General features: G+C 30.7%; 2 protein-coding genes across 2 annotated transcripts in view; one reads left to right on the plus strand and one right to left on the minus strand.

The window, feature by feature from the left end:
* Positions 1–17,954, minus strand: part of LOC125825309 (protein phosphatase 2C and cyclic nucleotide-binding/kinase domain-containing protein) — a 532,052-nt gene that overhangs the window by 219,107 nt on the left and 294,991 nt on the right. The gene's annotated exons all lie outside the window — the stretch shown is intronic.
* On the plus strand, positions 11,506–11,856 carry LOC125825360 (E3 ubiquitin-protein ligase SIRP1-like). Its single transcript, XM_049504701.1, has one exon. It carries the CDS (start codon positions 11,506–11,508, stop codon positions 11,854–11,856), a length of 351 nt encoding a protein of 116 aa, XP_049360658.1.

A 17,954-nucleotide genomic window follows, 5' to 3' on the forward strand; every position in this document is an offset into this window, starting at 1 on the left:
ATATGGTGAACAAACTTGTTAAATTCTAAAATAAAAATTATAAATACTTACCTAGTGTTGATTTTATACTCCAAGAATCTTCCCAATTTTAAACTGTCACACAAACGCACTAAAAAAATATCAAAATTTAACATTTAGATTGAACAATTTTAGCAAAAATATAGAAGAATGAATATACATATAAATAAGACAAAGATAAAAGAAGAACAAAAACTGATACAAAGAAAGTTGAAAGAATGGTTTGCCAACATCACTGTAGTATTAATATATATATATAAATCTTTGTTAATTGATTGCAGGTACCTCCTCCGCAGGATGGGTGATCCACGGGTTAGTCATGTTTACGGGGAACAAGAATGGAGAGTTGACAACTTATGACCCTGTAAACTGTTTTGTTATATGCTATTTACTCTTTTCTGACCCAAAAAAGAAAAAAGTTTTAATTCTATAACCGTTTTTTTTTAACTCATTTATTAGAGAGATTTGCAAACCGTGTGTTTGAATTATTTTGAAATTTAAAATTTATTTTTTAAGACTTTTTTTAAGAATTTAAACCGTTTATGTACTTATTAGAAATCTGCTAAACAAATTCAGTTTTTTTATTTCAATACTACTTTTTTTATAAAAAAAAAAAATCAGCATCCAAAAAAAAAAGCAAATTTAAAAGCTATTTAAAAAACCGCTTTATACGATATTAAAAAGCAATTTTTTATACGATATTAAAAATAAAATAGACTTTTTTTTGTGATGACATTGTCAGCGTTTTTATATAAAAATAGATGACATTTTGTCCGTGTTTGTATAAATGCATTTTTTTTTTTAAAAAGGTATAAATTAGTTTCTTTTTAAAATATTAAATATGTCCAAGCTATAAAAAAATTTTAAATTGAATTTTGAATTTTTTAACTGATTTGAAGTGGAGTTTTATAACCAATTGATCTTTATTTGACGTGTGTTTTTATTTCAAATTTTGAATTTAGAATATTTAATTAGTTATATAATATTTAATTATTTATAATTTAAAATTCTGAATTTTGTGGTGCTGACATGTGTTCTTTTTTCTTCTCCTATTATATATAGATAGATTATATACATAAACTTCAAACAATTTGTATATAACTAATAATATATACAAATACCAATATACAATTGTGATTTTGGCAGAAACTATACATAAACTTCAATAATCTTGTATATAACTAAACAAAATATACAAATAACTAATACAAAATGTGATTTGAACATGAAATATACAATATAAATATATATATATATATATACAAATATGATTTAAGCAGGAAATATACACATACTTTATGTAAATTTGTAAACAACTAACGAAATATACAAATATCTAGATACAATTGTGTTTTAAGCAAATATCCGATGTTCTTCAGATTTGTCCAAATCTGATAAAGTAGACACAATCTCCTTTGAATCACTGTCTTTGGTTTTTCTCTTACTTCCTCCTTCAACAATTTTAATGCCGCTTGCCTTGGCATTTTTGATGACTTTTTGAAATGCAATTGGTTTTTTTTTTTCTTGAATCTCAATTCTTCAATAGATTTTTCATCTCAAACTTGTATAGATTTTGCCATAGACTCTGCATTGACTCCAAAATCTTAAGTTGAACTGATTGAAAACGAAGGTGGATTGTCAACAACATGAACTTGGACATGCAATGGCGTACCTCTCGTAATCCTCTTAGATAAAGTCGAATCATTCATTTTATTTTTGAAAAACTGATAATTTGATAAGTAATGAGGGAATTTTTAGAAGAAATTATCAAAAAACTAATAAGCATAATACATATACAATTGTTGAAAAACTAAAAGAAAAAAAAAAAATTCACCCATGATTTTGATAGTTACCTGCAAAAAGTGAAAATATGATTGGAGGAGAAGGTGAAATTTGAATTTCAAATTGGAAGTGAAGAGTGATTTTAGGAGAAAAATAGGGAATGAGGATAGGAGAGATAAATTTGATTTTGTATAAAATCATATACCAAAACCGATGAAGGCTTCTTTAGTTCGGTATACAAAGAGGTGGCGGGTCCCATTATTAATGACAAAAAAATTAAAACTATATTTATTGACCGTAAATAAATATAACTATATCCTAATTGACTAATAACATAGTAATATGTTTTCCAACTCGCGCAATTTTCCCATTTAGGAATATTGAATGTGGAATGAAGACATCTTCTGATTTGGGCTCATTTGAGCGAACATTCATGTAAAAAGAGGGCTTAAATTTGGTTTAGTTTGGGCCTTATTTTAAACGAATTTTCATGGTCTTTTTCCTTTAAATTAATTTCTCTAGTGCTTCTTTACCAATAACTTGGAACACATAATTAATTATAATAAATTTTATGTCTAAAATATATGAAATACAAATAAAGAACATTTTTATAGTAAAAATAGTAATAAAGATAGAAAAAATAATACGTTCAAATTATTAATGCTCAAGAAGCATAGAGAAATTAATAGAAGGAAAATAGAACAAAATTGGGTTTCAATAATAGGGATTGAATCAACCATAGGGACCTCCCTACTTTCATCCCACACATAGAAAAAAAATAAGCTAGATGTCCACTAGCCATTAATCTTTGAGCCCTAATAAAAGAGATAACTCCAGTCGGTGAGTGACTACAAGAGCCAGCAACACCACCGAACGAACACTAGGCATGGGTAATGTAATAGTCTTTGCAAAACAATCCAAGATAGAACGATAGGGGGATAACCAGTCCATGCCCATAATAACATCAAAATCCAACATACCTAGCACAATAAGGCCAGCCCAAGTGTCATACTCCTAAATAGTCACCAAACAAGATTGATACACCAGACCCACTACTAAAGACTCACCCACAATGGGTCGAAACATGCAATGATGCTACCAAAGTCTCTGAAATCAAACTCATATGGAATCATAATATACAGAAACATATAAAAAAATGTAGAGCTAGGATTGAAAAAAGTCGAGGTGGGATGATAGCATAAAAGATCATACATTGTATAACATTGTATGGTGCCTCAGCCTCCGCCCTCAATGGTACTGGATATAGGTGGACTTGTCCACCTCTGCCTCAAGCATCAGTCCTACCATATGACCTGTCTCCCTGAGATCCTCCCAGAGCTCCTTGATGACCGCTTCACTGGTCCTGACCCTGGGCACCACCTCTAGCTAGAAGTGCTACTATTCTAACTAGTTTAGCTGGATAGGGAGCTGCTGCAATTTCCCCTCACAAGGAGAATCTCTAGGTTAATATTCAAAATACCTACAGTCATAGCAACCCTATAAAGACAATACCAACAACATATTGATAACCATGGCCTAAAGCCCATGACTGTGAACCCCTCAAACTCTGACCCATACCAGCATCACTTTGACTATATTTGTCACCTTCTCAAGCCTAAAGTATCACCTGAATAGGTCGACAAGCCTAACCCTGCAGAAAACACTGACAATGTCTATTATATGAGTTCTTAGGCCTAGAATATGACCCATTGTAGCTACCATGATGCCAAGCCCTCTTTTCATTACCCATGTGATACTCATGATGGAGTTGCTCCATAGTACTGGTATGGTCAGCAATATCCAAGATTGAGAGGCCCGCTGAAACCATAGACTCAATCTCAATCTGCAACTGAAGTCTCAACCCACGAACAAAACAACAAACTCTCTTTTTCTTGGTAGGAATAATAATCATAGCACGACCTATGAGATCATGAAACAGTGTACCGTATAACCGATATAGACCATGTGAGCTATAACAAGGAATCTGGTGTCTATCTCACACCGAAAAGAGATGTCCTTGTTTGCCAAGGTAAGAACCATACATTTGAGCTAAAGTTGATCCACTAGCTAATGTCTATCTAAGACAAACTTATGATGACACATAGTTATGGGATAGGGAGATTTCTACTAGAAACCCGACCTCTACTAACGGTAGAGCTTCCATCCCAATATCCTCTCAGTGCTAAGTATAAATCTCATGGAATAGTCATTAGTCATATTCATCTTATTATCTATGGAAAGGTACAATTAAGCAACCAATCCAAGCTAGAGTTCATTTAGAATAACTCATAAATCTTGATTCAACTTAGGTGAGAACCTTTCACAACAACTACAACATTTATACTTTAATCTCAAAGCATCCTCAAATTATTTACATAAATTTCATCATAGAACATGCATATCTTCATAAATTCATCTTTCATAGTTCATAAGCTTAATCATGTGTGAATGCATGGGTTCATATGAATTTAAATTAAAAAAAACATGGAATTACTTCAATTCACGCCTAAATAGGTAGAAAACAATCAACTAGATCATAATTGAAAGGAACCCATGAAGATTGAAGAAAACCCTAACTTGAATTGAAAATAAATCTTTATAAAGTTGGAGATTTAGAAACCCTATGGAGGAAAGGAGTCAAAGGACTCCATAGGTGAATACTAACATACCTTAGAGTTCAAGTCCCAATTTCTATGGTGAATTTGAGGTCTTGGTGCTTGAAACCCTAGATTGTTCTTCATTGAGTTGAGGAAATTTCAAGGGGATGTACTTGGAGGGAATTTAGGAGTTTAGGGGAATGATTTTGAATGGATAGTTTTTGGGTCTAAAAGACTTATATAGGTCTTGGGATTAGAACCAAAATGAACAAGTTTAAACATTAATAATTAGAGAAAAGAACCAAAAGCCCCTTCAAATTGTCGGGCCATTCTACGGTTTTGTTCTACGGTCTGTAGATGGGATTTTTAAAACATTATCTCCCTTCTTCCTACGGTTGCCATCTACGACCCATACAAGCTTCTATGGTCTGTAGATGGGACCCGTAGACACATCGTGCAACCCAAAAATCTCTTTTCTTCATTTTCCAAAATCTGAAGTGTTGCAATAAGTAGTTCAATGATTTTTCTATTTTATCCAGTGAAGATCCATTCGACCGAGATGACTGGAGTTCATAAGCAGCACTATAATCTTTAGTTGGTATTCAACATGTTGGACGTGACTAATTCAAAGAGAATTGCGAAGTAATTCAGTAAAAGGTATGCAGTGCATTGTCGTTGAAGGTATGGGCTTATGCCTTTAAGCAACATACAAATTTCTATAGCTAAGATATCGTGTTTCATCTACTATTGTCTTATTGCTGTTTTGAAATGCTTAGTTGCTCGAGTGTCTAACACGTAATGCACCTAAATTTAAGGACCATATTGAAGCTATATTAACTGTGAGCATTTTGAGTTGATCGATGTTTGTATTCACAATGGCTTTTACTAAATTGATAGGAAGAACCCTTTAAATGGTGGTGCTTTATTTGGTGCATCTCTAATGAATTTCTAGGTCTTGTTGTTAAATTAGATAAATTCCATGGAGTATTTAACAAGTACGGGTACCACCTTTCCTTGTAATTATATTTTCCAGTAGGTGAAAATAGCATAATAATATTGCATATGCTAATTGTAAAGATATGTCACTTGGACCTAACTCAACCTCAAAAGCTAGCTCATGAGGGGAGGTTTGTCCAAGTCCATATAAGGAGACCAAATTCCCATCCCTCTACCGATGTGGGACTTCTTAACACTAATCTTCCACTGCCTTTGTCTTTTGGTTTTGCTACTCTTTTACACTCGCATTTTAAACTCATGTCTAGTCCAATATGTCAGATGTCATTTGTGTTAAATGATACAAATACATGGTGAATAGAACAACATCAAAAAAGACATTCTATGGTTATATTAAGAGATAAATATCAAATCCCTTTAGTTCTCTACAATTTTATAATTTTAATCATTACATTGGAGTGAGATGTAGAGCAACATGTTCGAATGGTAAACATGATCAATGGATTCTTGGTAAGCAACTGAAGTGTTCTTCCGAAAGCCAGACCAATAGGCAGGGTGTTTAAAGAAGTTGTGAGTTGAGTTGATATTGTGTACACATAGATGATGTATTAGATTTTTTAAATTGTTTTTTATGTTCTTTTAGTTTAAAGAAAGTCTATTGAAAATTTGATGATTTTTGACGTAATTTGTGTTAAAAACTTCATGATTTGATTGTACTTATTATGATAAGAAATATTTTATTGATTTAATTATGATTATGAATGTATTAGTTTATCACTTAACTAACATGAAGATTAGTTGTAGCTTATATTCTCTTATTATATAAGAGGGAGTTTATGATGGGACATTGTGATGTCCAATCATAAACTCCCTATATAATATAATAAATCATTTTTTCTACTATATAATATATATTTATTTTTCTACTATGAGGGAGTTTATATAATATATAATAATATAATATAATAAATCATTTACAAATGACTTAAAATATTTCATATTTAAAGGATATATAATAAAATAGGTTCACTCTTAAAATTCTATCCGGATCACATATATTGGGACAGAAAAATAACATATATCATTTTAAAATTACCAAAAAAGTATTATAAATAATAATAATTAACAACTTAAAATATCTTAAAGACATTTTAAAAGGGTTAATTTTGTAATTGTAATTCTACTATTATATAAGAGGGAGTTTATCATGAGACATTCTATGTGTCCCATCATAAACTCCCTATATAATATATAATATAATAAATCATTTTTTCTACTATATAATATATATAATGTATATTTATTTTTCTACTATATAATAAAAGGGAGTTTATATAATATATAATATCATAATAAAACCCCTTTTATTATATAGTAGAAATAAATATAATATATAATAATATAATATAATAAATCATTTACAACTGACTTAAAATATTTAATATTTAAAAGATATATAATAAATAGGTTGACTCTCAAAATTCTATCTGGGTCACATATATTGGGACAGAAAAAATAACATATATCATTTCAAAATTACCAAAAAAGTATTATAAATAATAATAATTAACAACTTAAAATATCTGAAAGACATTTTAAAAGGGTTAATTTTGTAAGTTTATCCATATCACATAAATTAGGACAAAGTGACCAGCAATGTAAGTTATTTGAAAGTTACATAAAAATATTATAAATCACAATAATTAATAACTTAGAACATTTTTTTTAAAAATGCAAATTTGGATGACTCTTCAAATTTCATTTGTGTCACATAAATTGAGACAACAAAAATAATATATATTGCGTCCATTTTAATTTATTTGTCTTAATTTTTTTTTATATTTAAAAATTGCGTAAAAATACTATAAATCATGATAATTGACAACATAAAATATTTCAAAAATAAATACATATAAAAAAATTCGATTAATTCTTGAAATTAATCTATCGTTAAAAATTATGTATAAAATACAATAAATCGTGATTTTGACCACTTAAAATATTTATTAAAAAAACAGAAAAAATAAATTGACTGATTCTTAAAATTAATCTATCAATGTCACATAAAATGAGAGAAAAGTAGTAATATGTATTGTTTAATGTGAAATTATTGAAAACTACGTAAAATGTATTATAAATGTTAACAATTAACAACATTTGATTGAATCTTGAAATTTTATCAATGCTACATATATTCAGACAAGTGGAGTAATATATATTAAGTATTTAAAAATTACGTACAACCATATTGCTTTCTGTAGGCTTCGAATTATCGTGGTCATTTTTTAGGCTGATACAAGTTTTGTACTTTTTTTAAAATATTATAAATCGCAATAATTAATAATTTCAAATATTTTTAAAAATATATTAAAAACTTAGTTGGTTTCGGGAATTTTATTTATACTATATAAAATGGGACAAAGGAAGCAACATATATCATTTACAAATGACTTAAAAAGCATTAAAAATTACAATAATTACCAATTTAAAATATTTAAAAGCTATATAATAAAATAGGTTCACTCTTAGAATTCTTTCAGGCTCACATATATTAGGACAGAAAAAATAACACATATCATTTTAAAATTACCAAAAAAGTATTATAAATAATAATAATTAACAACATAAAATATCTGAAAGACATTTTAAAAGGGTTAATTTTGTAATTTTATCCATATCACATAAATTAGGACAAAGTGACCAGTAATGTTGGTTATTTGAAAGTTACATCAAAATATTATAAATCACAATAATTAATAACTTAAAACATTTTTTTTAAAAAAATTAAAATTTGGATGACTCTCCAAATTTTATTTGTGTGACATAAATTGAGACAACAAAAATAACATATATTGGGTCCATTTTAATTTATTTGTCTTATTTTTTTTGGGTTTTTTATATTTAAAAAATGCGTAAAAATATTATAAATCATGATAATTGACAACATAAAATATGTTTTGAAAAAAAATACAAAAATTTCCACTCATTCTTTAAGTAAATCTATCATAAAAATACTATAAATCATGATAATTGACAACATAAAATATTTCAAAAATGTTGTATGTGGATAGTCTTATTGTGCCTTGAATAGCGTCAAATAAAGTACAAGTTTGTGATAAAAAAAACTTATTCCTTTATCCACGCAAACAATCGCTTCAAAATCTCCGTTATTAGCCCCAAAACATACCATAATATGATATCAACAGTTAACAAAATATGACTTCACCTTCAATTAATCGACAATTTGATAATTTTTGTTTCATTTCGCTATTATTCTAAAACAAACGTTAAACAATAATAAATACTAACCCGAAGGATCCCATCTTTTACCATGTTTGATTAAAACTAATACGTAGTTGTCCATCACAACAAAATCAAGAATTTTCAAAGATGAAAAAAACTTCTTACTCGAATGTGGGATTTTTTTATGTTGAAAATTGAAGAGAGAAACGTTGAATTTTTTTTGTTGCAAATTGAAGAGAGAGAAAAGTTGAAAAAAGAAGAAAATAAAATCTGAATTTTTATTTGATTTTAACTGATTTGAGTGAATTAAGGATACTAAATAATCTTAATTAGTTTAAATCCCTTAATTCGTGCTATTTATTAATTATCTACAAAAAAAATGATATGATCTGATTTTTTAGTTTATCTTAACTGATTTTGAGTGAATTAAGGATAAAAAATATTGTTAATTTGTTTGAATCCCTTATTTCATGCTAATCATTAATTATCTACAATAAATTCAAATTAAATTACAGGCCACACTTTCAGTTTTTTACTTTATTATCTCTAATTCCTTTTTTTTTTTAAATTTTCGTTTATCTTTTCTTTTTCTTTTTTAACTTTTTTTTGAATTAATAAAAACATTTCTTTCATTTGTGAATTTGTTATAACCTGAAATTTTTAATGTTATAACTTGAAAGTCTAAATTTACTGCTATAGCTTGAAAATAGTACTATAATATATGTCATATATGAAATTTACACCCACAAATATACAATAATTTATTAAAGGGCTCCACTTGACAAAAGCTTGCGACTTTGTTGCCTCAAAGTTATTGTTAAACAACAATATCTTGGCAAAAGCTGCTTCCCAACTTGCATGAAAGTTGACTTTTAACTTTTTAACCCAAATGGAGACAAATGACAATTATTTATGTTACAAATAAGAGTTATAACAGTACAACTATGTAATATTCTATTAAAACAAAGATCATCTAAAAATATATATATATTAATCACACGATCCCCATGTGATGACTATCTTTGTGGCACCAACTACCATATAATCAAGGCTGTCTGTTATAAAAGTCCAAACTATCATGTGTTAGCTTAGTCAACAAAGAAAGAAATTAAAAATGAAATTGACTAAGTCATTTAATACTAATATATATATATATATATATATATAGTTAATTGGATTAAATTATAAAACCAGAAAACGGATAACTTAATCAAATAATTAATATTAATGTAGTGTGTAAGATTTTCTAATAAAGCCAATATTTGATTGTTTACACTTTCTAATAAAGCCAATATTTGATTGTTGAATCGACTTAGGGTGTGTTTGATATGAAGGAAAATATTTTTTGGAAAATGTTTTTCAATTTTCTCATGTTTGGTTGGATAAAATGTTTTGAAAAATATTTTCCAAATCAACTCATTTTCCTCAAATTTAAGGAAAATGACTTCCCTTCCCTTCAAAATTAAGGAAAAACATTTTCCAAAACTCTCCTCCAACTTCAAATTACAATTTTTTTTGTTGACAAAAAATAATTTTAAAGCATTCAATTTTAATTTTTAATTTTTTTACCCCACCCTCACCCTCTACCCCTGCCCCTTACCCACCTCCCCCGCCAGCCCCCTACTACCCCCCCCCCCCACACAAAAAAATTATTTAAGTTTGTATTAAAAATATTTCCAATTTAAAATTTTTATTTTCATCCCACCCCTACTCCCCCCCCCCCCAAATAAAAAAATTAAAGTTTGTTTCTAAAATATATTTTCTAATTCAAATTCTTATTTTTCATCACACTCCCCCACCAGCCCACCCCCACCCCCCCACCCCTTGAAAAAAAATTAAAGTTTGTTTTAAAAAAATATTTTCAATTTCAAATTTTTATTTTTTCACCCCAACTCGCAACCCCCCCCCCCCCCCCCATCTGCCCTCCACCCTCTCCAAAAAACAAATTAAGTTTGTCTTTTAAAAAATATTTTTAATTTTATTTTATTTTATTTTTCCACTCCACCCCCACCCCCTACCCACGAACCCCCCCCCCCCCTCCAAAAAAAAATTAAATTTGTCTTTAAAAATATTTTCAATTTCAATTTTTTTATTTTTTTACTCCATTTCACTCCTACTCCCCCCCTCCCCCTGCCAGCCCCACCCTCCCCCCAAAAATATTAAGTTTATTTTTAAAACATAGTTTCAGTTTTAATTCAAAAATTATTTTCTACTCTATAGTAAAAATAAAAGATATTTTCTTAAAAGTATTTTTATTCATAAATGAAACACACAAAAATCTTTTTCAAAATATATTTTTACTCACCAACCAAACATGAAAAAATAAATCCAAAATCTACTTGTTTTCTAGGAAAACATTTTCGTAACCAACACTCTTATTGATCACTACCTTTCCACCCACCCCTAAGCAGATGGACAAAAAGAAAGGAAAAAGGTAGCGGCACTACAGGGCCAAGTTTGAATCTATATTACTGAGTTTGATATTTTACAATAAAAATCTTTATAGGCGGCGGCCACTTGCTTTAAAAGTGGTCAAAGGAGATACAATTATGTATACTGTCGTATCCGCATAAATAACTTTTCAAGTAACATATTTAAGATTAAAAATCATTTAAGTATATTCTACACTTATTTTAACATTTATCGAAAAAAAGGATATTTTTATTTTGATGTTTGTGTGAAGTCAAAAGTGAAACAAAAAAAAGTATTTAATAAATAAATATATTGTTGTGGTTTATGTTGAATATATACAGAGGATATAATATAGTATGTCCAAAAGGAAAAAGAAAGATAGGTTGCATCGTCGAAGCCCACCAACCATATTGAGGAAACCGCGTGATATGCTTATATATATTGATGTACGAGCTATTCAAATAGGAGTAGTATACTAGTACCAGTTTACACAAGAAAAATGTCGATGGCGTTGGATGAACTAGTCTTCGACCTGGACATGGCTCTGACGATGCCAGAGCCTGATGAAACTTGTGTCGTCGTTAACAATAGCAGCAACCACAGGAAAGAAACGTTAGTGGATGTTTCAATCACCCAAATTGTTGGTGAAATGGCTACAATTGAAGCAGTTGATGATGTTTGTACTGTCTGCATGCAATGTTTCGAATCAAGTAGTAGTGTTGGTGCCAAACAAGTTGCGTGTGGTCATGTTTTCCATTCACATTGTCTTATCAACTGGCTTTCCCTTCACAACTCTTGCCCTCTTTGCCGCTTCCAAGTCACCCTCCTATCCCAGCAAACGCCTCTTTAAACTATATTTTCTAGCTTTATTCTTTTACCCTACTCTAATGTATAAGAGCAGCAATCAGCATGCATTTATTTTGCCACTTCTATTGATTCAACCCTTTTAGATTGGATTATGAAAATCATCTAGCCCCCGTGTTATTAATTTGTAATACATAGAGGTCTGATGTTGAATAGATACAATTGTTCGTGAAACAAACTTACTATTTTGAAAAGTGATCATTTAAGTTGTATAAATATAACTTCTTTCTTAAAGTAGCACAAAAAAAATGTAACTATAATCATGGGATAGATTTATTGCATCACTAAAGAATATGGCTTGAATTTCTTCCTATTGGTATATGAGCAATATATGTCTCTTGAATTTCAGCTTTTGTTCTAATTTTGCAAACTCGATTGTGCGAGCTAGGAAGCTCCAAATTGGGAGATTTCAGTTGCGATGGTTTGGATTATAGTGTGACTATGTATTATAGCTAGTGATTGGGAAAATGCGAGGAGCATCGAGAAGAGGTAATTTATGACCCGGAAGAGCTGCCCAAACTATTTAATGGTGATTTCGTCTTGTGAATTTCATTGCATGGGTTGTTTAAGCCCGTTTCCAAACTCGGATTGTGGGGCACAAGTTCCTTGAGATGTTTTGGGCCTTTTGACTGAATCAATTTTAGATTTCCACATTTTTGTTTTGATTCGATTTTTGATCCTGAGTTGATCTTGGTGTCTAAACATAAGTATTGACATTTAGATCGACATTATGATACAGTGGCAATGATCATACACATTTCGGGAAAGGAAAGCTCTAGTGAAACTTTTTTGAAGTGCGTGTGATCGACTCCGAGGTAGACTACAGTCTACTTTTTTTAGATTGTGTCTTAGATTAGCATTGTTAATCTCTTTCCTGTTGATGTTTGTTGCTTTATAGTAGTTGGTGTGGTAATTACCTTAGAAACAACTTTGATGATTATAGTAGCTTCTTGTGAGTATTAATTTCTATGGTTTGGTACCCTTCGCTAGTGCAGGGACTGTGGGGTTGCTTGGGTATTGTAGGAACTCACCTTGATTAGACTTGTAAATATGATGTTATCCATATCTCATGGTTAAACTTTGGATCGTTCACCTTGGTTGTGCTTTGTACCTTTTGGTGGTATCTTCAGGTAGATGTGGAGATTCTTGAATTACTCTTTTGAGTGTTTGATTCCTCATAATTTCCTTCGTTGCCTGAAAAGAGATGTTCTTTTTTTGTTATTGTTGTTTAGTTGGTTGGAGTATTTTTAGGCCTGAGGCCTTGGTCGAGGACCACCTGGATTCCATGTTAGTTTATGTACTCTAGAGTATGGTCTTTGTGGTTTTATACCTTGTGTGGTTTGAATGTTATTGTTTTGATGCTGGTGATGACATGCATTACGTTGGAACTCATTCTCTTGTATTTTGTAGTAGAACTTTTTAGTGAATAAGTTTCTGGATTAGCGCCTCATGGTATGTCCCCTTGCCTCATTTACATGTTTATTTTATCCTTTTTTTCCCATGTATCTCCTTGTCTTTGATTGCGAGTTCTTCTTTATTCTTTCCTTAACTACTTGTGATATATGCTCCTTTCTTACTTGTTATTTATGCTTACCTTATCTTTGGAGCTCAGACGACCGAGGACTGCTGAGTGCCACTTGTTTGTAGTCATACTACAGCTTTGCACCTTACAAATCATAGTTTGAGTTCTTACTGCTGATTTATCTCGTACGGAGCGACTCTTGTGATTCGAAGACTGGGGTACTCCTGACCTTTGGAGTTGCCTATCTCCCTTTGTTTTGACTAGGACTAGTCTTTATTTTGTTTTCACAGACAATTTTGTATATTTGTATTATCATTGTACTCTTATTTTGACTAGAAGCTCGACTACCGACTGATACTAAGTCTTAGGGTTTTTTTGTGTTTATTTGATGCTCTCTCTTTCCTTTATTCTTGATAATTATTGTCTAATCTTTTGCGTGAAAATCTTGCTTCGAATTTTGGGCTATGGGTTTTGTTAGAATGCAAGTGTCCGCTAGTGATCGCTGGATCAGGTCCCTTGACAGAATAATAGTGCGAAAAATAATCAACTCAAAGTAAATCAAGCACAAGGATTTTACGTGGAAATTCCCTTGCTCAAGGGAGGTGAAAACCATGGCTTGTACTCACGGGGTTTCAACTCAAACTCCATTTCACTCAAAACGGAGCACAACTTCATATTACAAATTCTTGTAACCTGGGAATTAAATTTCATTAATCCCTTCCCCCTTACTGTAGAAGCTCTACTATAAAGGAAACTAAGCAATAGCTCTATTGCCCACTAAACCAACTAACTCTATTTGATCTAGACTTCAAGAACCCCACAAGACTAACTCTAGCCACCTACTCAGATCTCAAAGATAGGAGCATAAACGAGAAGCAACTCTACCGCACCCACACATCAACTAACTCTAGTTGACACTCCTAGATAACTTTACCCAAGAGAACATCAAAACAATGATGTAAAAAGGCTTGACTAAAACATAGATGATATGAATAAACTCTATTTAATACGATTCAAACTAAAGACTTAGACAAGCAACTGATCTACTATCCTTTATAACTCAAGAGTAGATTTACAACATAAGAATACAAGACACAAAGCTCAAAATACAACAAAAGACCTTCAGTACTACATCAGGTCCCTTATTGAGTATGAGTAGTGTTCTTCCTTGAAGATGATTTTTTCTTTGTAAGTTTATGAATTTTTAGAATTTAAAACGTTGTTTTCCAAAACATGGGTTGTGTCTTTTTTAGAAGAAGACTAATATGATATGGTCACGAACCCTAGGAGCAAAGCCATTGGCTTAGCCTGCTGCTATGAAAAAACATTCACCAGCCACAACAAAGAAGTTCCATTAACTACAAAACAAAAAAATCGTCACAAAATGCATAGCATTTGTGACGAATTTGATTGTCATAAAAAGTGTGTTTTTTTGTAGTTGATAGTATAATTTTGTCACTAAAAACGTTATTAACACCGACAAAACTATTTGGTCACTAATTATTTAGTTCAATTAGTGACGATACCAATTGTCTCTAAAGTTCTATATATTTCGTAGTAGAGCAAAAGAAATTTCATCACTAATGACTTCCTTTTATAAACAAAAAAGTATTTCGTCCTTAAATATATAAATTAGCGACAAATTTATCACTCTACTGAAGATAAACAATTTTGTAGTTAAATATATCATCTTGTCACTAAAAGTATGATTTTTATTGACAACATAAAATTGTCACTATAAATCGTCATATTATTAGTAATAATTACAATTGTCATAAACTATAAAATTAATTCATATTCGATAAGGAGGGTACTAGAACAAATATATTGTCACTAAATGTGTTCAATTTATGCCAAACTAATTTAATTTGTGATGAAAATGTCTTGAAAAGTTTGATATAGTAATCACAAAAAGTTAAAATCTTTTGCCACTAATTAAAAACATTTAATTATTTCATATTGATATTATATTTGAATTTAAAATTGCATAAATTGAAAATAGAATAATGAAACACCCATGATCATACAGTAAAGATCAACTAAAACTATACTAGACAATATCTCATTTCAAGCTCCTTAATAAAAGTAAATATGTCCAATACTTGATTACTAAATATTACTCCCTAACTAAGACAAATACGTGGAGATTTCTTCCCAAGTCCCAAAAATGTGGCGACATTTAGCTTTCAAGTAGTCTTGATTCAATTCTCACCTCTTATACTTGTGGGGAAAAAAAAGAGAACAAAATTATGATTTAATTTAAAGTGTTTTCATATTGAGGTAAAAAAGATAGAATCTGTAACACAATCTATGTATTCAATATGTTGTAATGATCAATTTTATAAGCACTAAATAAAAATGCAAGCATACTAATATGAAGGTCATCTTGGGTGAGCAAAACTATGTACCTGGCAAGAACTTTTTTTAAATTTTGGAAAGCAATGGACACATCATTATCCTCGCACAACCTACTACACATGAATTATCAAAATGCTAATATTTGAGAACTGTATTAACTCAACATCTAACATGTGAAGTATTAGAACATATGACCATTTAATGTACAATTTAACTAATCCCCGACAATTGGACAAAATAAAATGATTACAGACAATGTTGCATGCATTGCCTAGATTTATAAAGAGTCATGCATCATGTTGGAGTTCGTATTAACAAAACCTCACCTACTACATTAACACAATTTCGTCCATTTATTTATTGTAGATCTTTTGTCAGCCCCAATAACGACTACTAGTTCAGAGGTATTCAACTAAAAAATTCAAACAAATATAAACTTTCAAAGCCTTAATTCTATATGAAGTCTACCATACAAGTAAAAAAATCTAGAAGCCTACCAAGCATTTGCTGCAATAAAACTACTTAATGTAGTTCAAGACTAGGACCCAACATCTTGATAATAATTAATTCACTAAATAAATCTACTTAAAATTACTCATAATTCAACAAATGAAAAATATCATTCTTAATCCTTCAACAAGAAAGAGGAGCAACAATGGGTTTTTAGTAAAATGTGTGTTACTAGTCTATCTTATAAATTATCTTTCTATTTGTGGATGGTATGAAAGAGAAAATTATCAGTGGGCGATGTGTTATGCAAAAATGGTATAGCTATTTTGTCTTTATATGGCACGATTAGAAAGATCAAGGAAGGGCAGTATATGGGGTTTGATAACATCTGTGCATATAATTCTTAAATTATGTATAACTAGTGTCTTTTTGGACTTGTTGCAACATAGTTTGACTTCAGGTGATTCGATTCACATATCTTTAGTTGGATGATAAAAACTTTGGTGGTTTTGAGGCTACTAGTTAGGAGGGTTCTGATTTCAAACTTACACACAATAGAGCTTCATTCCTTTTACTTTCATCACTAGTTCATGTAATATTGACTAAGCTGCATATATAGTTCATGAAAATGTTGAACTATCCTCCATTCATGTAACTTTCTATACCAATGACAGAATGTACATAGCTCTCCATTTCTTAACCTTTCACCGGTAATTCATATTCAAGAACTCTATCACCTCTGATTCTATATGCAGTATAATAAGTCTCTTAGTTGGGTTCTTCAAAGCAAGCTTGCTAGCAGATCATGGTCTTGCGTTGTATAATTCTTGTCGATGAGTACTGTCAACTCTTTCACACTAGTTTGGACTTTTGGTGTGTGATGGATTTTATCAGTGGTCTCACAAGGTCTTTTTCCTTGGGCGATGTGTTAAGCAAGAATCTGTTAACCAAGAATGGTGTAGGTGTTGTGAGATCTATCAATAAGAAACTATGCTACATTTGTTCTTAACAAGAGATTATGCTAAGAGCATCTGAACACACTTTGATGCCGCAGCTTAAGGGCCCATTTATTTAGTTAAATCAAGTTGCAATACAATTGTGGAAAGCTAACTATTCTCCTAATTAACTGAAGCCACTATATCTGGCTGCCCCAGCCATCACTATATGGCATCTATGGAAGAAAAGAAATATCATTTTCCAAGAAGGTTCAATATCAAGAAACAGAGTGATAGTAACCAGAAGTAGAGATCCGACAAAATAGAACAAAGCAAGTAGATTTACTGTAAATAGTTGGTGCAAGTATCTTAAACACAACTATACAGATAAAGTTGTCCGTATGGAGAGGGCAAGACTCCAGAAAATATTAGTTTTGATTCTTAATTACATAATACCAATAACTAATCCTGATTACATATATATAGAGAACATAAAAGGATAAGACTGACACTTTAAACTATAAATTAGGAATAATAACTACTAGACAACTGCTAGATAACTGCTAGACAACTGCTGTAGCAGTTGTTTGTCCAGAATTCAACTCTTTATTCTTTTGTCGATATTTTCTTCTAAAATACGTCTTGAGAGGTGGGTTGGTATCAGTGCATCCCCCCTGAAAAGATGCCTTGTCCTCAAGGCAGAACAGAGGAAATTGAACAGCAAGCAAGTCATAGTCTTCCCAACTAGCCTCTTCAACAGGACGGTGACGCCATTGAATAAGTAATTCCAGAGTTGGCACTCCTGACTCTTTCACCCAA

The sequence above is a fragment of the Solanum verrucosum genome, unplaced genomic scaffold (assembly GCF_900185275.1).
Source record: "Solanum verrucosum unplaced genomic scaffold, falcon-dt-bn FXZP01000051.1, whole genome shotgun sequence".
Taxonomy (NCBI): domain Eukaryota; kingdom Viridiplantae; phylum Streptophyta; class Magnoliopsida; order Solanales; family Solanaceae; genus Solanum; species Solanum verrucosum.

Excerpts from the sequence above, each read along its gene's own strand:
- LOC125825360 (XM_049504701.1), top strand. The coding sequence starts at position 11,506 with ATGTCGATGGCGTTGGATGAACTAGTCTTCGACCTGGACATGGCTCTG.